Source organism: Suillus discolor (genome assembly GCF_016758755.1).
Source record: "Suillus discolor strain FC423 chromosome Unknown F5147scaffold_35, whole genome shotgun sequence".
Taxonomy (NCBI): Eukaryota; Fungi; Basidiomycota; class Agaricomycetes; order Boletales; family Suillaceae; genus Suillus; species Suillus discolor.
In genome coordinates, this window is record NW_024541282.1 from 152,876 (window position 1) to 173,903 (window position 21,028).

Genomic DNA, 21,028 nt, shown 5'->3' on the forward strand with positions numbered 1-21,028 from the left:
GTGGTGTGTATAGATGGCTTGCTTACGTATTTGTGAACTCCGCGGCTTGAAGTATTATGTTCACACTGGCATATAGATTACTTATCGACACAATAAGTATGCATCTGCCCACTGGCATGCCTTTCACCACGCGCTTCAACGAGATGAATTTCGAGGTAAGCCATTACACGACAGTCGCTCTGCAAATATCTTACGCTGTCCATGCAAGAACCTCATTGCAAATGCAACACAAGGATCTGTTCAAGCAATCGCGCAACTAGCAACCCTTGCGTCAGATCATGCTTGCCTCCCGAGCCAGTATGAGCGCATGATTAAAGTTGCTTACCTCTTGCTTGACGCTATGCATATTCCATACTTCGAAGATCCATCAGTCGATGATGTAGAAGCCCCATGTGCTGCCCTCACTTTTATCGGTTCTACATTTTTCATCTGGATATCCGACGATAAGATGGCGAGTGGCCTCATCGCAGACCTGCTGAGTCACTGGGGTGACATTCGCCGTTGGATCCTATATGTTTATGAAGAATTCATCCAAGCGGAGTCATTTGCCATCAACACCCGCCGGGACTGCAAGACCGCCGTCGTGACCTTTTTGGCGTTAACCCGCGATAGGATGCTGAGTGGTTGGTCGAAGAAGGTGGTCACTGATACTAAAATAATGCCCTTGATATTTGCCCTTTGGAACCTTGAAACCACGGATGCTCGATTCTCATCTCACACGGGGCAATTCAATGCGTATCGTGAATCTGTTGTCCTCAATTCCTGCTTCCTGATATCGCACGAGACGAAATCACCAATCGACTGGGATAAAGCTTTGCTTCCTTTCGACGGACGGCCAGACACCGCGTCGAGGATTGCGCTCATGCATTTGTCGCAAGAAATGGCTCGGCAGCACCTGGATCCAGAGTGTATAGCATGGGACGTGCATATCGTTACAGCACTTTCATTCCGCGATGACATGCGCTGGGCATTACTAAACCTAGGAGCAATAGTAAAAATCACGCACGTTATCCACCTCATCGTCGGACGGTCTTTTGATCGAGCAAACCTCACATATGCTGCAAGGTGTATCTCCAACGCATCGCTGTTTCTGCGGATTCGTATGCAAGAAAATGATGGCATTCCGTGGATGTCGGAAGCCATTCGGTCAGATCTTATCAAAGGATTGCTCAAATCCGAACGGTACTTACCATTCATGGACAACGACAAGGCTCGTGATGCACTCTCCGACATACTGCACATGATCATCCCCGCATACACTGCCTACCGTTCATTGCTCCTGCCCATAGCAAAAGCAGTGAATGAAATAATCAACCTTGGACTAGACAAGCAGCTGGATAAACGTGGGAAATTATATGCGGGCTGGGCATGTCTGCAAGAAACGACCGAACGGCGAAAATTACTCAACTACGATGGTCCCGAAAAAGTTCATGTACAGACATGCCATAACGATAATGTGTGTTGGATCATCTATATTGTTGGTGCTACGTTGACACATAATCAGTGTCGAAAAACCGTGGTGACAGGCACTCTCAAGCGGTGTGGGGGATGTCTCCACACATATTACTGCAGCAAATCGTGTCAGCGGTATGACTGGAGGAGAGGAAAACACAAAGCATACTGTACCAGAGTTCAAGAACGTTCTGCTTGGTCTCGTGAGCGTCCTACTATACTTGTTCAACGTCAGCTTAGCATCATCTTACAGTCGGAGAGATGAACGGCATATCAAATCGCGACCTCAGATTCCTCGACTGTGTTATAGAAGATGAGCTGAAGAAACACAGAGCACGTATCTCTAGCCATGGGCTCAACATAAACGTCATAGAGTTGGACCTCACTCATGGAGAACCAAACATCACTTTCGACTCCAGAGGTGTTAACCCAAGCCCATTCAAGCTCTTGTGCCGATGCGAACACTACGCGAATGATAATTGGAAACGCCTGCGACAACACGTCGCCAGGACAAACGAACCCGTTGTCTTGGTTCGCGCGTTCATTCCAGGTGGAATTTCGAGAAAAACCGTATTGCGGGCCATCCCGCTTTTCCAAGTACTGGGACGTCCTCCCGTGCAAGGATCACGCGTGTACGCCACTTACGTCTATACGTGCTGTGGCAGACCAGGACAGGAGGCCAACAACAGTCCTCTCAGAAATTTTGCAAGTTAATGGGGTCGTGCGTGAAGCGAAGCAGATATTGTATGACAAGTGTGCCTACCCCATTGAATAGTAGTTAGAACAGCGCTATGGTCGCGAATGGACTTGGGACACGTACTAAGTAATGCCCTATATTTAATTGGGTCGAGCCCCTCTAGATTCACATTAGTAGTTCACACATGAGTTCGGCATGGTATGAACCACATCTCAAGGCATCACGGAAAAAATACCGTGACAGTGCCAACTTAATGGTCTTCCTTCGATTAATCCGGCTAGGGGAAGACTAAACAAAGCAATGACCAGGATGGCCCAAGACAGGATCACTGGCACTAGTGCATCGATGAATTCGAAGTGCATGGTGCTCATCGGACAAAATCTTGCAAATACTATATAGTCACCTAGCGTGGCGTTGTGATACAAGTATTGAAATATTGAAAGTCAGCCTGAAGTCAGCTGTTTGCGACTTTATTGTAACTACTTACTTGCAATCAGGACTCAGTAACTAATAATTGGTGTACCGTAACCGAATGTCCATCATAAGTTCATTACCTGACTATATCCCCAGCACCATCGGTCATGTCTTCTCACCAAAAGTTGATCGATCAGTGTTGTCGGCGTATGGCACATGTGACTACCTCCAAACTATCTTTCTGGACGAAGGTGTCTCGGTGGAGGTGAGTGGCTGCTAATCATCATATAGCAAGCTTTGTGTCTCATATATAGTACTTGTTTGACATTAAGGAACTTCGGGCAAAAGATTACCAGCTCGGTGGTCGACCTCCCTCGTATCCGCCAAAACCAGAATTTTGTGGCGTTTACTTGGCCCCAGAGCAATGTAGTCTGTTTGACATCGAAGAAGAGCACTCCCCGCTTTCACATCCGAACGAAATAGAAAAGTCCCCGTCCCCACCCCCGCATCTGAATGACCTCTGGTACGATGATGGGAGCGTTGTCTTGAAAGCTGGAGATGATTTCTTCTGTGTGCATGGATCTATTCTAAGCCAAAAATCTTCTGTTTTTGCAACCATACTTCTTCAAAGTCAGACAGAAAACACGGGAACACATGAAGGATGCCCTATGGTTGCACTGGGCGACGATGCTGAAGAGCTGCGGCAGCTCCTCCTTACCATATATGAGATATCGTATGCATTACGTTCTTAAAGATCAGTCGCTTCAACTGACCTGCTGAGCCAGGTACTTCGAGGACAACGCGCAATATTTCGTCTATTTATGCGCCGTTCTTCGTCTCAGCACGAAATATGAGATGAAACGATTGCGTGATTTAGCACTTCAGCGACTGAAACGCGGCGTTCCAACGACACTTGCATCTTTCGATGATCCTGGATATCAGGACGACCGCGCAACCGCGCAAAAACATGTCCTTGCGGTCATCAATCTTGCCCGGGAGACCAACTGCTTGGAACTGCTTCCTTGCGCCTATTACTACTGTTCCCGGTTGCCGGCAAGTACCATTTTCGAGGGTAGTGGTGGAGTTATCCTAGCTTTACCAGACATAACCGCTTGCATCCTCGGCAAAGAACAACTTCTGGATATACAACGCCAAACGACTCACCCGTTTTTATACACACTTCCAAAATCAAAATTTGAGTCCTTTTGCAAGGATTGTTGCGAAGGAAATGATCGGCTCTTGTTGCAATATTTGCAGCGCCAGGATTTCAGGAGGCCGTGCACGTTCGAGCAATTCATTCATTGGGAGAAAATAGGGGCGTGCAAAAGCTGTGCCTCCCCACACCAGAGCGCACACACGAAAGGCCGACAAGAAGCATGGGCACTACTTCCTGGAATTTTTGGATTGGGAAGCTGGGAGAAGATCGTCGCATAATTTGATGCACGAATGCTGCATGTTTCGCGATGACACAAAAAACAACTGCTCTTAGTAACGTTTTGTTAATAGTACTGTATTGTATGATTTCATCGGACTACTATGTCCGCCCTGTATCTCAGCAGAATCAAATATAACATTCATTCATTCACACTCATGAAGGCACCTCGAAGTATCATGAGGAAAAATGCGACAACATTGCGAGAGGTGAAATGATAGCATAAAAAGCAATAACCAAGACGTTCATGAAGTGCGTGATGCAAAATCGTGAAAATGACGTGAGCATGAGGGTGATCGAAGGTGTGGGTAATGTGAAAGAGGATAAATCATGACAATAGCAATATATAAGAGCAATGAAAACTTGATGACGGGAAGGGTATGTATGCTCCAAAGAGGGGAATAATCATGATGACAGAGAAATGACATGGGGAACGGCAACCATGCGCACCGGGAAATTAGAACCAAGCAAGTAATGCGAGCGTAATGGATGAATGGGAAGTGAAAATGAGGAAGTTAAAGAAACCAAATGAATAATAAATTTACTCATTAGAATCAGGCAATAATAGTGCGGGACAATCTTCTGGAAACTGTCCTACCAGGCACTATCGACTTGAACGCGCGGAGAACGATTGCAGCAGTAGCAGTGCTCTTGCCATCCTCCTTAGACGAGCGTGACGTGCTTGCACTGCAAGCCACGACACCAAGCTCATCCACAGACGTATTGCCCCACATGTCATCACTAGACACCGGCTGAGGCATCGTCCGTCGAGAAGAATTAAACACCTTGAAGTTACGCGGATTACTGTTTGTTGGTTTACACTCCAGAGTGGAGGGCGCAGTGTGAACAGGTTGGAGGTTGTCGGATTGGTATCCCTTGCCGACGCGCTTGACACCTGTAGTAGACATGAGGAAGCGGTCATAGACGCCTTCCACACGACGTAGATCAGGCGAGTTGATGACCATTTGCTCCCCGGACTTGCGCGGTGGATAAGGTTCCACATGGAAAGGAGACGCAGTAATACCACTGTCGTCGAACAGAATTGACCGTCGTCTGATCGGGTGGGGCGTTTGCATGTCAGTCCCATCCACATCGCCTGACCATGGCATGAATGGAGGCGCGATGAACATCTTCCGATCCAATACTGCAGACAACCGTTGCGTAGGCGCTGCTACTGTTTCTGCTCAAGAACAATCAACAACTAAGCTCATCACAACATGCAGAAAACTCACCTCTCGTAAGATCAAACTCTAGCTTATCTATAGGCCTGATGTGCCTGTCTAAATTTCCCTGAGACCGTGACTTCTCCCTTCTCTTCGATGGCGAGCCCAAACCATCCATGTCATTTTCATCGGCCTTGGGCGAGCGCGTCGAGATGGTGGCACGACGCTGGCGTCGGGGAGTCTGAGCAGGCACATTAATGGTAGGCACACCAGCACGCTGGGTGAACCCTGAGTCATCAGGAGAGAGATACCCCGAGAACGAGTTGCTCTGATCCGCAAGTGCCGACCGTCCAGGGGACAGCGGCGCATTAGGGTCATTACAAAAGATCTCATTCGCAGCAAGCATGCGCCTTGGAAGGCGCGAAGATGAACGCGACATATTGGCATTGAGCGCCTGAGAGCTAGAACGTGAAATGGGCGGCGAGAGCGGAAGCGCAGGAGGCGGCGTGATGCTGGTGGACGCAAAAGCAAAGTTCTGGCGCGTTTCCTCAACGACTCCTTAAAATGAATTGCATGAGCCGACCACCCTGTAAACGAGAGTAAATGCGCTTACTCTCAACATTCTGAATCCAGAGATTCATTCGATCTATAGCTGTCTCTCGGTCCTTCTCAACGGAATCCTCTGGGCGAATATCCTCATAGCTGAATCTCCCAGCTTCACCCGAGCGGCGCTGCTCAAACTCGATGGGCTCCGGGGAAGCACACCACACAGGTGTCGTACGACCACTCGTGATTTGGCCAAGCGTCGAGGACTTGTACATCCGAACGCCTTTATCTGTGTCGTCAAAGTTCAGAATTAGACAATAGAGGTGATTAGAGAAGGAGGGACGCACCAATAGAAGCTTTCACGCTGTGTTTAAGTCCAACGAATCCAGACTCACTCGCCCGGCGCATTTCACTTGGGAGGTTACATTCAGCTGGACGTACATCATCAATCAGCATATATCCAAAATAAGACGCATGCAAAGGACCACTCACCGGGTGCCGTCGACGCTGAATAGCTCCTGTCTATTCCAAGCACCGAAACACTTCCTTTGCTCATCTCCAACAACTGCGCGCTCGCCCTCACCCCTATTCTCGCAATCTCTATATGCTCTGAGCTCAAATCCGCACGATAGCTCGTAACATTCGCATCAATCTCGCTATCTGTCTCCTCCGTCGACACTTCGTGTTTGACGTGCATCTTCACGGGACTCCTCTGGCCGCTCGAAATGGGGGAACGACGCGCCTCCTGAACCTCCTCCCTTTGAATCGCACACTCCACCTCTTCGTCACTCAACTCCGTCTCATCATCGTTAATGTTGCCGTTGGCTGACGTCATAATGGACTCAGCCTCGCGCTGCATCTCCGTCAGTCTCTCCATCTCCCGCAACCGTTCGCGTTCGCGCTCCCACTCCCGCATACGGTCACGCACACTGCCTTTGCCTATGGTCGAGGACGTGGTATCGGCCATGCCGCTGACATTGACGGCTGTTGATACGTTCGCGAGGTCTGCAGTAGAAGCCTTGGGGGTGTGGTGCTCATTCAGACTTGTCCTCGACGTGATTTGTCCGACACTGACATCGGTCCGTGATACACTTCGAACGTCCGTCTTCGATGCATTACGAAGGTCCGGCCTTGACGCGCTCCTAACATCTGTCTTCGAAACGTTCCTAAAGTCTGAAACGCTCCTCAAAGTCCCCTTCGCCCTCGCCTTCGGCAACCCATGCGCACCCAAATCCACATTCTTCGCAAAACCCGTCAGGTCTGCCAATACACCCGCTCGAGAACGCGAACGAGGTTTACGACCGCTCATTTTGGGTGTGCCATTTCCTTTGTTTTGGGGGGTGTTGCATTTGCTATCCGTGACGGGCGAGTTTTCTTTTGCACATGACGTGTTCTCCCTCCCTGTCCTCGCGCTCTTCTTTCTACCACCTTCCATATCTCTGGGAGCGAGATTTGAAGGTGTCTTCGGTTCAAGCGGTTTCCGAGCTGGCGTGAGCGAATTGAGCGAGAACAACCCAGAGTTGTTGCTCGTGTTACCACTCATGTTCTGAGTATCGACAGGATTGAGGGGGGCAGGTCCAAGCTTCTTCGCGCCCCTAACAACAGGAGATCCTTGTACAGTGGACAACTTCCGTCCTTGGCGATATCCATCCGTGTGAGGGTTGGGTGAGCGGAGCTTGGGTTGTGATTTCGATCGTGCATGGTGCCTCTCGTTGACGCGGGTGTCCTCCTGGATCTCCTTTTCAGGTGTGCGGGAGACCGAGCGGGATACTGAGGAACGGGAGGGAGAACGAGAATTGGAGGACCAGGGGAGCGAAATGTCAAGACGCCGCGAGACAGGCGCATCTCTGGGTACGGCGTCTTTTGGAGTGGAGGTGTCTTTCGCTGGGGGAGATGTGAATGAAGATGAAAGTGTATGGATGGGCGACTGCTTCGCGGATGAAACGGCAGTAGAGGCGGATTTCTCTGTGATAATGATAAGTATACATTTTCTGACGAAGATGAGACGTGACTCACTATGTACAAGCTTGTCCGGAACTGTGCCTGCAACCTGCCAATATACATCAGCCATGGCCTGTTTCGCCGTACACCTCAGATCAGCATTTGGAACAATCATGCGCTTGAGCAGCTTCTCCACGGGCCTGGGAATGGTGTATGCGCCTACCCATTTACCACGCATCTATGCGATGGCATAATCAATTATCTGCTCGTTAGACTTGAAAACCTAAGATACTTACTGTCCTGCCCCAGTACTTCTCCAAGTCGGCTTTGCTTGCAAACTGCTCGCCCTCTTCATGTTCAAATGGCGTGCGACCAACCAATATCTCGAAAAAGGTGACACCGAGTGACCAGATATCGGACTTTCGGGTGTCATGGGGAAGACCACGAGCGCGTTCTGGAGAAAGGTACTGCACGTCGCACAAAGTTTAAATATCACGTGAACGCAAAACTAGAGCGGAGAAAATGCGAACCTCAGGGGTGCCGTATGTCAAATTACTATGGAATGCTTTGGGGGAAGACAGGTCGTACTTCTCTGCGAACCCGAAATCGACCAATACGGGTATATTCTTGTGAGAGAGTAAGATGTTGGCAGGTCTATGGCACGTACAAATTTGGTTAGTGAGGTGTAGGACAAAAGGTACTGACGGAAAGGATTGATAACGTACTTGATGTCGTTATGCACAACCCCACGCTCGTGCAGGAAGTGGACACCACCCAACAGTGAGCGGAACCATTCTTTTGCTCGTGGTTCGGAAACCTCGACAGGAACGAGGGTTGGTAGATATGCCCTGCAATACAACGTAATGTGTCAACCATGAGGTTAAAAACACGACAAGTAACGTACATCGTGATAAGCGCATATGACGGGGTGATGATGAACGAATGAAATGGGATGATCGAGGGATGTGGGTCGGCCTTGAACGAGCGCACGATCTTCATTTCATTCCATCTATGCGTAAATGAAGATATGAAAATATGTCAAAAATCTGTGTTAGACGAGCCACGAGGCAAGCGGACTTACAGCGAACGCACGCGTGCGGCCGTTGTGCTGGTCTTGGAGCGGTGTACGAGCTTAACAGCTACTTCGACATCCTTATGCTTGTTGGGTGAGGAACTGGATTTGGGACGGCAAAGCCAAACGCTGCCCCAGTTGCCGAAGCCAATCTGTATGACGTTCATATAACTTGTTCGGAAGAGGGGATACGAGACGTACCTCTTTGACGAACTGAAGACGTTCTGCAAGAAGATGGTCTGAGAGGGAGAAGACGTCGTTGGCCTCTGGTGCTGAGGTATTCATGGTCATTCTTGCTGGATGCTAAGTAGTTGGTAGTTAGATGCTTGTGGTATTTAATGAGACTTGGGATTGGCAATGGTATACAAGTACACTGGCAGACGTGAATGAGAATCAGAGGAAGTTAGAACGAAACACTGCTCGTGGTCGTCTGCTGTGATGAGCAGAGGCAGAGCCAACGAGGTCAGTAACAAGAAAATTGGTGGAACAGCTTTATTCGAATCACAGTCTCACATATACATATCACACTCGAACACTACCCAAACATTAGTAAATAACGCGTCGTTAACTTCTCAGTCACGTTACCCCATCAATCCATGAATAACACTCTCGCACGCATACAATGCGTCGGCCTACAATGACCATTGGCGACGTAACCGCCGACGTTCTCAAATTCTTTAGATCAGAGCTCGGGGACCGAGAACACGTACCGACACATAATAGTATGAATCTATCGGCGGTGCCACCTTCCGGGCTAAGCTGAGCGTTCTGCCGCTGGTGAGTCAATTTAAGTTGCTAAATGCGTTCTAAATCACAAACAGCTTATTTTCAAGCGACAAGGAACGGTACCTGGCAAGCGACGACTTTCTTAATTACTTGCATCGATTCGAACACGCTTGATAAAGCCTGGCCAGTGAAAGGTGGGTTCTACTATTTTTCAAGTGCAACATTTGAACAGGTTTCTTGGACTAGATGATCCCCGGTAATATACTTAATATTTAAGCTCCTCATTGCGGGAGCGCAGCCTCGGGTACCTCGCAAATTATAAGGCTGTGTATTTCTGTACTTATGCAGATCCGTGACACGTGTCCCAAGTGGTGGACAACCCACCTACACTCCTTCGATATTCTCCCAGGCAGATCAAAAAGCTGAGCACCGTTTCCAGGTGCGAGTTTATTTCTCCCAAACCCATTCGTACGAGCTGATTGCATGTTTGATTGTGATCCCAGCAGGCCAACGACACCGTTGTTCATAGAGACAACTCTAGCACATAAACGTCATATAGAAGCTAATCTGGAATTATGATGCTCGAGTCCTCGATCTGTTCGGCAATCCACGTGAATGGCAAGTTTTCAGTTGAGAGAGCGGCTTACTTCCCTTTTAGCTTTATGGCGGGCGATCAGCATATTCTTGGATAGGAAATCCACCACACTGCACAGGCTCGACCAATAAAACTACCACCCTCGTGCAAACATTATCAGTGCGTTGCGTCACAGTCGGTCGTTGAAACGTTTGACGGAAACACTGTCGTCAAGCTTCAAGTCTTCTGCAAATACGTGGCCGCAAGTCGTGATAACGTTGTTGCATTAGTCCGGCAGTCGTAACATCGACAGAGCCTTGCCTGTGTAAAAGTGCAACTAGTGCAGTGGTCAACTCGCGTCTCTTCTAAAAGCCCATGTGCGATCATCAATTGTTACCTCACTGTACTGGTGAATTATGTTCGTAACTTCGTTACATGGTGACTTCGAATCGAGATATGAGCCCTAGTGTCAAGAATGTCCAGATGCTGAACATATGTGAATATATATACACTGATGAAACTTTGGAGAAAATAGAAGTGTAATTATCAATAGAGGAATTTGCAAGAGAAGACGAAGAAAGCTGCCAGAATTCCGTGCTCATAGAGAAATCTAACCGACATGGTCGCACTAAAGAATCCAGCGGTAGTGACCACGTGGAAAACATATATTGTCCAGGAACCTCTTGCAGGAGCGTTCAATGCTCCAACGTGAATCCAAGTCGTGAGTGGTATGGTAAGTGGTGACAAAAATGTGAGCACACGGAAGTGTGCGATGATCCTTGTCCTGACAAGGCTTGCAACAATACGGCTGTGGAGGATGAACTCGGCTGCTGCTGCGTGCCGTTCATGAGCTGCAGTGAGGGTGGCGCCGACGGTACTACCAATGCGGCATTACGATCGGTTTCTGTTATTTCCATCGTTGGTGAGAATGTAATTGTCTAAAATAACTTCGCGCGTGCATGGCGAGAGCGCTTGGGCAGCTCTCGTGGAACAGACTCATGTGCCGGCGAGCGGTGTCGAGATATCATGTTACAGAAGCGTCGAGCTAAGGATGGGGGCTGAGGGAACCCCGATGGCTTTGCAGTATCAGCCTATGATCATGATGTTCATGTGAGAAAGGCGAAGCAGGCAATCAATTGTGAGTACTGACATGAAATATGAACTTGGGCTGATTTTGATGCTGCGAAAGCTTAGGAGCGTTGACATCGACGATCCACAGAGTGAGTTTCCCGTCGTATCCGCCATGAGCTAGGTATCTCCCGTCTTGTGAGAACGACACACAATGAATGGTTTTAGGATCCTGGCTGACTGATCGGCGGATTTTGTGGGATTTTGTGTTCCATAGCTCTACAGTACCGAAGAACCCCACGCAAGCCAGGATATTTTTCTTGGGTGAAAGGGCTACTGAATATAGGTCATGGTCGTGCGCATAGCGATGGAGTAGTTGGCCCGTGGTAGTGTCAAAAACACGTGCAAATCTGTCGGAAGCGGAATAGAGTTTAGTGTCCGACCACACCAACGAAGTCACGACGTTCCCCAGGCCTCCAATGGGTCCAATGACACGCTCTCCATTTGCTGTGTTCCAGATGTAAATTGTACCGTTGCGCATGCCTGACGCAATTCTATCACCCAAAGGTGAATATGAAAGACTCCACACCTCCCAATCCCAATCCCATAGGTGCAGCATCTGAATGTCAATCGCAACCTGTAATTCTCCACTTCTTGCTTTTCGGATGAGGATCGTTCCATCACTGGACCCGCTGGCAACATATTTTCCGTTTGGAGACCACGACACCGACCGCACCGCCCTTCCAAGTCTATGACCCTTCCAATTACTAATCATCTTTCCGTTGGTAGTCCACCGCTCAACACCCCTGTTCACCCTTCCACATGCAATTATCTTCCCGTTCGGTGACAATGCCAGTGCGGTTATGTCTCTTCCCGTATCTTTCCACGGTTCATCGACAAGATGTCCCGTACCTTTCCACGGTTCACCGACAAGATGTCCCGTATCGCAGTTCCACTTCCGCATCATGCGATCTCGCGATGCGCTCACGATGTGAACATTGTCGTGCAAGAAGACGAGACTCCATATAATGTTCTCGTGGCCCTCAAATTCTTTCCTAGGAGTTGAAGCTTTCCTGCGGAAGAATCTAGCAGCCATAGCTTGTCACCGGTAAGGTTCCCGGGGTATCAAGTCTCGCTCTGACACGGTTCGTGATCAATTGTGGGTGGAGTAGTTCAAATCGATTCTCACCGGGTTGTTTGCTGTCTCTTACTTGGTCGCAAGATAGCAAGATGAGTGGTGCCAGTTTATGTGTTGGATACACTGTTAAGGTGACGCTAATTCATTTGACAGGTTCAAATACTCACAGCATTTCGGCTACAAACGATAAGTCCACGATAATATTTCGGGTGTAAATGATAATTTTATGAGTGTATCAGGTGGATAGTTCTTACCATGATCGAACGGTCATCCACCGGGTCCCGATGTTAGCACACTAGCAACCATAATGTGCATATATGCAATGCCCACTGTCGTGGTCAACATGACTTCTCACACATATTCGTGATAATGTCTCTTCAGAACCCGCGTGTTCGCGTGTACTCCGATCTCTAAATAGCACTGTCCCCTGTACAGCAGAGAAGATAACACAATATATTACAGTACTCGTCGATGAGCTATCATAGCATGCGACAAGTGCGGAGACGAGAGACAGGTGTGCGTATGCTACGGAAGTACATTGTGCTTCTAGTGATTGTGCTGTAAGGATATTCATCCCATGTTAGTACAAGATGACCTTCCCTATCACGTTAACTAGCAGTTTGTTGATACGATTGACAAAGACCACTTTGTCGTCAAGTCTCTTGAAAACTACGATGGCTGACCTTGTTGCATCGGCTGTAACCATGTAACCTTCACCTGAGAGCCTTTCCTGTCGGAAATGCGATTCAAACGACTATAAGTGCAGTGGTAAAAATACCACGAGCAATAGGAAATTTATCGTATCCAATACCACCCCACCCCCTGGTCCTACAAGCCGCACATTTATATGAACAAAGACAAATAAGTTATCGAATGACATAGAGTGCTTCAGCAAATGAACTCATGGCTGATGCGAATTGGAACAACGACAACTAATGATGAATCCACAGCAGCTTACTATAATTTCTTCTGTCCCGCTTGTCGAGGCTTGTGTTTGTATGGGCTGTTCTTGAGAAACCTGCGCCACTACCGCAGGTTGACCTGGTAGCGTTGAACTGTTAGCTATATCGTCATTCGTGCGTTGCATGGCTGCAGCCGCTTCCGCGTCTCAGATTCAGGGACGATGCCGTACCTCTGCAGAGTGATCTCAATTATATGGAAGGGGAGGGAAGATTAGAAACTCACATTTTCATCGCGGCAAGCAGCGACATCGACAGGACATCTGGAAGATCCTATGGGAGTTGAGCTGGAATTCCAGTGCCGGGAATTCCGTGGTATTCTGTGTTGGGGTGCATTTGCAAGTCGAGTACTGGGATACAGGGAATCAAATATGAAACTTTTGCCTTGAGACTGCACTAACTGTTCCCAGAAACCTCGACCATCTTTGCTATCCAAGTGGGCGGGAACAGTGCGATCATAAGAGGGTAAGCTCTGCGCGTGGGCAGGAAGATCATCTCGCTGTTTGCCAATATTCTTCGTGGCACTGAGCGAACCATGCACGGAACCGCGCTGAGCGCAGTCGAGTTGAGATGACAGTGTGTGAGATGGGCAGGATGGAGCCGGCTGCGAAGACCCACTCGTGTGATCTACAGCGAGAGGAGTGTTGCACGTTGCTGCCGATGGCTTTGTCTTGCGTTTCAGTATCGAAGTCATGTATCTCTGTTATTCCCCGTCTCTACTAAGAATACAATTGCTTAGAACATGAAGCCAAGGCTTACCTGGAACCCGCGCACCGCAAACGCCTCAACGACTTCTGGATGCGGAGCCATGCTGACGGATGTAGGATCCTTTCCTCGAGTATGCATCGACCATTTCCAAATCTCTGCAGGTGAGCTTTGCGTGCTGGTAAGAGACCTTCCTCGTAGCTTGCCTTCATCTGCTTCTAGTCTGTTGGAGCCCAGGCCAGCATTTGGGGAATACTGATCACCCATCGCATTGAGATGATTTGTTCAATAGCAGAAACACTACTTACATCGGCATCTTGGATACTGGCCTTATCATTTTCTTCTGCCCGCAACTTCTCGTCTGGTGTTGGTTGCTCGAGTGTCGTGGTTGCAGGCTCAAGGAATGTATTTGAGCAAGCCCGCCATGCCAAGAGCTTGCGCTCGGTGCATGCTCGTGATGGAACAGACTGAGATATTATTTTCCAGAAGCGTCGAGCTGGGGACGGGTTGGGAGGCTGAGGGGGATTCGCTGTTGTGGTAGGAAGAGAAGTTTGAGAAAACTAATGCAATTATCATCAGTACTAGACCCTTCGCGTGACAAACATAATGTATACCTGGAAAAAATTGTATGGGTCATCGCGCATCTCCTCGGTGATACCATCACTCCCCGTAGCATCAACCTGTGATAGACTGTGAGCCGAGCAAGACAAGCCATCAAATATAAGAGTACTAACGTCGAGGAAAGAAGACAATGGGGACTGGGGTTGAGTTCTTTGGTGTAGCTCGGCCAGAGTCTCCTCAGGCTGCTGCGTAGCTTCAAGTTGTCCATGATCTTGTTGAGGTAGTGTGGATGCTTCAAGCTCAGGAACTATGTCTTCCACCATCCAGAGAGTAACCTTCCCGTCCATTCCGCAATATGCTAGATGGTTCCCGTCTCGAGAAAATGCCACATGACGATGGGTCAGGTGGTCGTGAAATGGCTGTCCAAGTGGCTGGTAGGATTCTGTGTCCCATAGTTGTGCAACACCTTTACTGCCCACACATGCTAGGAGATTGTGTTTGGGTGAAAGCGTAACAGAAAACAATATATGGTCGTTCTCCAAGGAATGGAGTAGTACACCTGTTTCGCCATCAAAAACACGTGCAAAGAAGTCGGATGCAGAATAAAGTTTAGTGTTGTCTGACGACCACACCACCGACATCACAGAGCTCCACAGGTTTTTAATGGGCCCGACGGTAAGCTGGCCTGTCTTCGTGTTCCAGATGCAGATTGTAGCGTTGTACCCGCCTGATGCGATCTTCTCTCCCGAAGGTGAATATGCAAGTGCAGATACACCGATTTGCTTCGTCTGGATTAGGCCCACCTCTACATCCCCACTTTCTACTTTTCGAATCAGGATTTCTCCATCGAAGGATCCGCTGGCGATATAACCTCCGCTGGGAGACCATGAGAGCGACCGCACCCTAGTTCCTATGACACCTCCAGATACCTTGAAGCATGATTTGTCCATGAGTGTTCAACTGTTGAACGCTTCCATCTGCCCTCCCGCATGCAATCATCTTCCCGTCCGGTGAAAGAGACATCGCATACATCCTTCCCCCCTTGCTTATTAATGGCTTCCCGACAGCGAGTCCTGTGTCGAAGTCCCACTTATGTATCGTGCCGTCCTCCAAACCGCTCATAACGTGGATATTGTCGTGTAAGAAGACGAAATCTCGAATTCTCTTCTTGCGTACTTCAAGCTGGTTCTTTGGTATAGGTTTGTTTGATTGCACCGGGGTTGAGGCTTCCCTGGGGGGTTGCCCCACAAAGAGTCTAGCAGCCATGGCTCGTTATTGATAAGGTGCCTAGTACCTCGATCTGGCTGTAACGTGGCTCATGATCAATCATGGGTTCAATGACAGTTCACCGGTTCTTACCAGTTTTCTACTATCTCTCGCCTGGGGACAAGCAAGCTAGGATGGCGAGTGCTTTATAATATGAATTCTACATGACATTTCTAATCCCCGATTGAGAGAAAGTTCATATGGCGACACATACAGCATGGTGATATTCGATATCAGTGACGCAGCTTCTCGCCCATTAAGTAGTTTGCTCCAGAGCACTCATAAGTACTCTGAATCCTTACTTAAACGCCACATCCTGCTCATTAAAAGCTCTGTCCCCGCTCAAAAAAACAGCACAACACCTTGCAATACTCGCTGATGAGTCATGATGCCTACGGGCTATCATGTCATACGTGAGGCCCTTTAGTTGCATGGTTATATGTGCCGGACCAAGAGACATGGAGATGAATCTGACACACCAGGTGCCAGTGAGCGAACTCGGGCTCTCAGCTTTCGGCGCTCTTAAGTTGGTGCAGATTCATTCGGTGTTAGATGCTGAATCAGAATATATTGTCCCAGTCTCATATGCGCCCAGACGAGAACCATCCAGTGTTGATCGGAACAGTGTGCGTCCTGCAGTTTCTAGCTTTACGTTGATAAGCTTGGTGCCATTATCGCAATTCAGTGAGCGCCAAGCCAAATCAAACCCGGATACAGCCGGGAGATCTGGGCTGAATGCAACACAAATGAACGGTCGAACGAGGGTCACGCGTTTTGCAATTAGCAAATTTATGGTATCCTGGTATGTGATTGTTACCGTTATAATCTCATCTATATTTTTATCTCGAAAGTTCATCAAATGGATTGGCAAAAGGTATCTTTGCTGTAACCAATTAAAGGTCGTCTTCGCATCCTATGTGCATAACCGCTATTATGTTCTCAATGCTCATGTCATCTTGAATATGTGTTCTGCTAGGCATCGTCCAAGTGTCAGGCTTTTCACGCTGGCTGGACGGCTTCCGCTGTGACGCTAAGCGTTCATAACTTTGGGACATAGTTTAAACTAAAGCAAGAGTCCAGGTTGGAGCTAGTAAGGTGCGGGAAGATGTGCATCTTACAGGACATCGGATACATCACTTATTAGATTTCGGGCGTGAGGAAATCCATACTAACGTCAAGTTGTTTACAACAGACTTGATGCTACATCCTCCACTAAGAAGACACATGATCGTAGCACGAGTGGAGAAATCGTACAGTATTCGCATGCATTCAATACAGGACGAGGTACCACTTGGCAGAGGGGCGATCTCTGACCTCTTGAAGTTGATACAAGGTATCCTCGTGCTTCGGTAATATGTAACAATCAGGTGACAGCCTGTCGCGCCGCAATATTGATCTCGAATGTTTCATGTGTGTGGACATGGGGTGGTATGTTGTGTTTTTAATCATGGGACTGCTAGCTAATCCTTGGTTTCAGCACTCTTGCACTTTTCAGATTCGTAAGCAGCAGAAATCAGTTGGATTTGGTTATGAACGTCAGTAGTAACTTTGCGAGGATCACTTTGCTCAACTTGCATTCATCCTTACGTGAAATCAAGTTCTAGTAGCTCCAGCTTGCGACAATAAAGCTTATAGATTGTGTCCGACAAATGAAATGTCTATCAAGTGCTGTAAGATGTGTATAGAAATCAAAAGTCAGGTTACGGTCGTCATAGACATGGCAAACGTGGTGTGGAGTTCATGTACAAAGTGAAGTTTGAGCGACCGTGACGGCTTACAAAGTCTGAGTCCCAGATTTTCCTCGAGTTAAAATGGTGCTGCCGCGGCGATACCAAGATAGCATCTCAAGCCTGTGTGGCTTCTTTCAAGTGTGTGTTGCCCACGCACACCAGTACATCGTCTTTGGGTGAAAGTGCGATGGACCAAAGGGCATCATCGTGCTGGAAGCGATGAAGTAATTCGCCTGAAACACGTGTGAATTTGTCGGATGCTGAGTATAATCTAGTACCATGCATTGACCATGCACTTACTTACTATCTGACCGTCATTCACTCCCGCCCATTCAGGTACGCAGTACTCAGGTCAAAGTAGCAGTGCTCACAGTCTTATTCTGAGTCATACACAGGTTTCGGCTTCTATGAATAATCCTGCTGACGAAAAACGGCTGCGCCGTAGTTGGGCATAGTCCTGTGCCTGTACAAGCTGTTCAACTTCGTAGCCCAGGCCGTTCTTAGCATCCATAGAAATGGAAACCTATAAATGATCTCCCAATAGATCCCACTTCGAATCAAAAATAACGATGAACTTATTTACCATCCCCTCTCCATCAAGTCTCTGGACAACCTTACGTTCGGGTAGCGCATTTCACGTTGCTTGTTCATTTGCTGCATTATGGGCTTTTGTCAAAGTCCTAAGGATGCTTCGCTGGCGAGTGAAGACAACTCAACTGCTGGGTCCGCCTCGTACCAGCCTCGTATATGGCGTTTCGCGCGACCTCGCTGTATCTCAAGATAGTGCTGCAATCTATGAACGTTGTGCGACGGAATATGGGGTAGTGTATATGATTCCGAGCATCCTCGGGCGGACTAGAGTCGTGTTGTGTGACCCAAGAGCTATTGCACATTTCTACGCTCGCGAGACTTGGACATATGTGCAGACGCCCATTTCGTTGGCGTTTCTGGAGGCATCAGTATGTTAACGTCATCATCTTACCTTGTCAGTTTTCATATCTCCTGTCAGGTTGGCAAAGGGATACTATGGGCTCAGGGCGAAACCCACAGAAGGTACTGTTCGGCTCTTGTCCTTGCGCAAGCAACTTACCTGCCACCTGCGAATTAGGCAGCGGAAGGCCCTCACGCCAGCATTCAGTAATGCAGCCATTCGGAAGCTCACATCGGTATTTTATGACTCAGTATACAAGGTAAGAATTTACGATGCGGGAAACGCAGCATCTCTGAACCTGATACGTTAAAGGCCAAAGGAAAATGGGATACTGTCATTGAATCGAGCAAAGATGGTGACGCTGTAATCGAGGTCCAGAACTGGTGCGTAGCTTTTCTGACTTGCAAGTGCCATTCTTAATCGAAACGACTCAAAGGATGAATCATATATCGTACGCGAAGATATTTTGTCATTGACGCCTTGAACTGACGGAACATCAGTTTGGACACGGTTGGCATTGCTGGTTTCTCCCATGATTTTGGCTCGCTCGATGGAAAGAGCGTCAGCGTGACCGAAATGTTTGATAGTACATTTGGAAACAACCAACCTTCAACAGTGAACGAAGTTTTTATCCTGCTCGCATTAGTATTTCCTATCATTCTCAAGATCCCCACTGAGCGGCAGAAACTGTTCAAGAAACTTAGCGTCACCATGGAACAAATATCTAACGAATTGTTGATTCGCAGCCGCCGGGAAAAGGATGCCAACATAGGCGAGAGAGGCCAGGAAAATTCTATCATCGGATTGTTGAGTACGCTATCTGAGAGATTCATCGTAGTCTCTTAATTAACGCGGCGATCAGTTAAATCCGAAGGTCAAGATACCGAGTTGCATATGTCGGAGGAGGAAGTAATGGCTCAGGTCCGTGAAGACGATGTATCACAGCCATGATTTACGAGCTCACTTCCCGCAGATGAAGGTCTTGCTTCTCGCGGGTTATGGGACGACATCCGGTGAGTTAGTTTCTTGCCCGCTGCGGTCATACTGGCTGACTCTTCGTTGACAGTTAGTCTCACGGTGAGTTTACTGCACGATCACGTCTGCCCGCTATTAATGTGATGATCAGTGGGCGCTGATCGAGCTATCACGACACCCCGATGTTCAAACCAGGCTCAGAGATGAACTGCTTGCCTTTGGCCCTGATCCGACATATGACCAATTAAAGGCCAACCTCCCGTACCTGGATGCGGTTGTGCATGAAAGCCTACGACTTCATCCTCCAGCGCCAGAATCTATTCGTCTTGTGAGTGTGTATGTCTACATGTGAATAGACACGACAACTTCAAGTCCACAGGCAGCAGCAGATGACGTTATTCCCTTGAGCGAACCTGTGCGCACGATGTCTGGTAACATGACGGATAGTATATCTATAGCGAAAGGGACATGGATCACGATACCAATCGCGGCAATCAATCGCTCTTCGACCATCTGGGGACCTGACGCAAAGGAATTCAAGCCTGACCGTTGGCTGACTGAAGACGGTATCGGTGGGAAGGCCAAGGAAGTCCAAGGTCATAGGCATCTGCTGACATTTGTTGATGGCCCGAGGACGTGTCTTGGAAAAGATTTTGCGATCATGGAGTTCAAGGTGAGTGATGCAAATAAGTAACTTTGGACGTTATTCACTGTGATACAGACGGTTTTATCGGTCCTGGTGAAGAACTTCGTGTTTGAGATGCGGGATGGACCAGATACCCCAGTCGAAGTTGCGAGGGGGATTTTACCTCGTCCACGGGTTGTTGGAGAGGATGGTACTGGAGTGCCTTTGAGAATCCGTCGGTATGAATGATTGGTTGCGCTGCACCAGATTTTACTATATTTTCCCCCACTCATTCGCGACCAAAACCCTTGGTTTGTATTCAAATCAGAAGAGGTATGTGCGATTGGTATTGTAATATGGACACTATATAGCTTTGTATGCGCTATCTTTGCTATCCTTTTTGTTGCCAAGCGGAGCATTCCCAGAACATTGATGTTGGATTTGGAGTGATAAGTAGTGTACATTAATTTCTGGTGGAGTTTTGAGATATTTTACTCAAGGGCAGAGATGCTACCACACGTTTTCCTGACGTGGTGCCCTGAACTTGAGACATGGTTTAAACTAAAGCAAGAGTCCAGGTCGGAGCTAGCAAGGTGCGGGAGATGTGCATCGTACAGGACATCAGATACTCCAGTTAATTGTCAATTAGATTTCGGGCGTCAGGAAATCTATACTAACTTCAGGTTGTTCACAGAATTCAAGACTTAATGCTATATCCTCCACCAAGAAGATACATGGTCACACAAGTGGAGATAATCGTACAATGTTCAATACAAGACGAGGAGGTAATACCACCTGGCAGAAGGTCGTTCATCTGGCCTGACCTCTTGAAGTCAATACAAGCTACCTCGTGCGTCGGTAACATGCATTGGTGGCAGCCTGTCGCGACGCAGTGATCTCGAATGTTTCATGTTTCTAGCTATGGGGTGGTATGTCGTGTTTTTAATCGTGGGACTGCTAGCCAATCCTTGGTTTGTGCTTTTCAGACTCGTAGGCAGTAGAAAGCAGTTGTAATTGGTCATCAGCGTCAGTAATAACTTGGCGAGAATCACT

At 48.1% G+C, this 21,028-nt stretch overlaps 6 protein-coding genes across 6 annotated transcripts; 3 read left to right on the forward strand and 3 right to left on the reverse strand.

Annotated features, from left to right (window-relative positions):
• Positions 1–55: 55 nt before the first annotated feature.
• On the forward strand, positions 56–2,345 carry F5147DRAFT_700483 (uncharacterized protein; the record flags this gene model as incomplete). The annotated part of the gene is made up of 4 exons (XM_041437694.1): positions 56–155; positions 209–1,456; positions 1,505–1,655; positions 1,706–2,345. Coding segments are annotated over 4 exons (1,960 nt in total), but the record flags the coding sequence as incomplete, so codon positions are not given.
• A 278-nt stretch (positions 2,346–2,623) lies between these two features.
• F5147DRAFT_700486 (uncharacterized protein) lies at positions 2,624–4,113 on the forward strand. The gene is made up of 3 exons (XM_041437695.1): positions 2,624–2,828; positions 2,896–3,296; positions 3,349–4,113. The coding sequence occupies exons 1-3, from the start codon at positions 2,682–2,684 to the stop codon at positions 3,995–3,997; spliced, it is 1,197 nt and encodes a 398-aa protein (XP_041291619.1). The 5' UTR covers positions 2,624–2,681; the 3' UTR covers positions 3,998–4,113.
• F5147DRAFT_753839 (uncharacterized protein) lies at positions 4,114–7,730 on the reverse strand. The gene is made up of 6 exons (XM_041440262.1): positions 7,721–7,730; positions 6,197–7,669; positions 6,052–6,135; positions 5,772–5,993; positions 5,228–5,716; positions 4,114–5,175 (listed from the first exon to the last, which is right to left on the reverse strand). The coding sequence occupies exons 2-6, from the start codon at positions 7,245–7,247 to the stop codon at positions 4,550–4,552; spliced, it is 2,472 nt and encodes an 823-aa protein (XP_041291620.1). The 5' UTR covers positions 7,248–7,669; positions 7,721–7,730; the 3' UTR covers positions 4,114–4,549.
• F5147DRAFT_637498 (kinase-like domain-containing protein) lies at positions 7,713–9,198 on the reverse strand (the record flags this gene model as incomplete). The annotated part of the gene is made up of 7 exons (XM_041432943.1): positions 8,919–9,198; positions 8,727–8,869; positions 8,550–8,654; positions 8,371–8,493; positions 8,176–8,299; positions 7,942–8,112; positions 7,713–7,883 (listed from the first exon to the last, which is right to left on the reverse strand). Coding segments are annotated over exons 1-7 (927 nt in total), but the record flags the coding sequence as incomplete, so codon positions are not given.
• Positions 9,199–13,941: 4,743 nt separating this feature from the next.
• F5147DRAFT_227988 (WD40-repeat-containing domain protein) lies at positions 13,942–15,896 on the reverse strand. The gene is made up of 3 exons (XM_041428712.1): positions 14,622–15,896; positions 14,502–14,567; positions 13,942–14,447 (listed from the first exon to the last, which is right to left on the reverse strand). The coding sequence occupies exons 1-3, from the start codon at positions 15,396–15,398 to the stop codon at positions 14,106–14,108; spliced, it is 1,185 nt and encodes a 394-aa protein (XP_041291622.1). The 5' UTR covers positions 15,399–15,896; the 3' UTR covers positions 13,942–14,105.
• Positions 15,897–18,013: 2,117 nt separating this feature from the next.
• Positions 18,014–20,405, forward strand: F5147DRAFT_637502 (cytochrome P450; the record flags this gene model as incomplete). Its single annotated transcript, XM_041432944.1, has 12 exons — positions 18,014–18,403; positions 18,454–18,497; positions 18,553–18,634; positions 18,688–18,758; positions 18,812–18,826; positions 18,876–19,186; positions 19,238–19,296; positions 19,349–19,388; positions 19,442–19,452; positions 19,502–19,678; positions 19,730–20,023; positions 20,072–20,405. 12 exons carry the CDS (start codon positions 18,014–18,016, stop codon positions 20,222–20,224), a joined length of 1,647 nt encoding a protein of 548 aa, XP_041291623.1. The 3' UTR covers positions 20,225–20,405.
• Between the last annotated feature and the right edge of the window lie 623 nt (positions 20,406–21,028).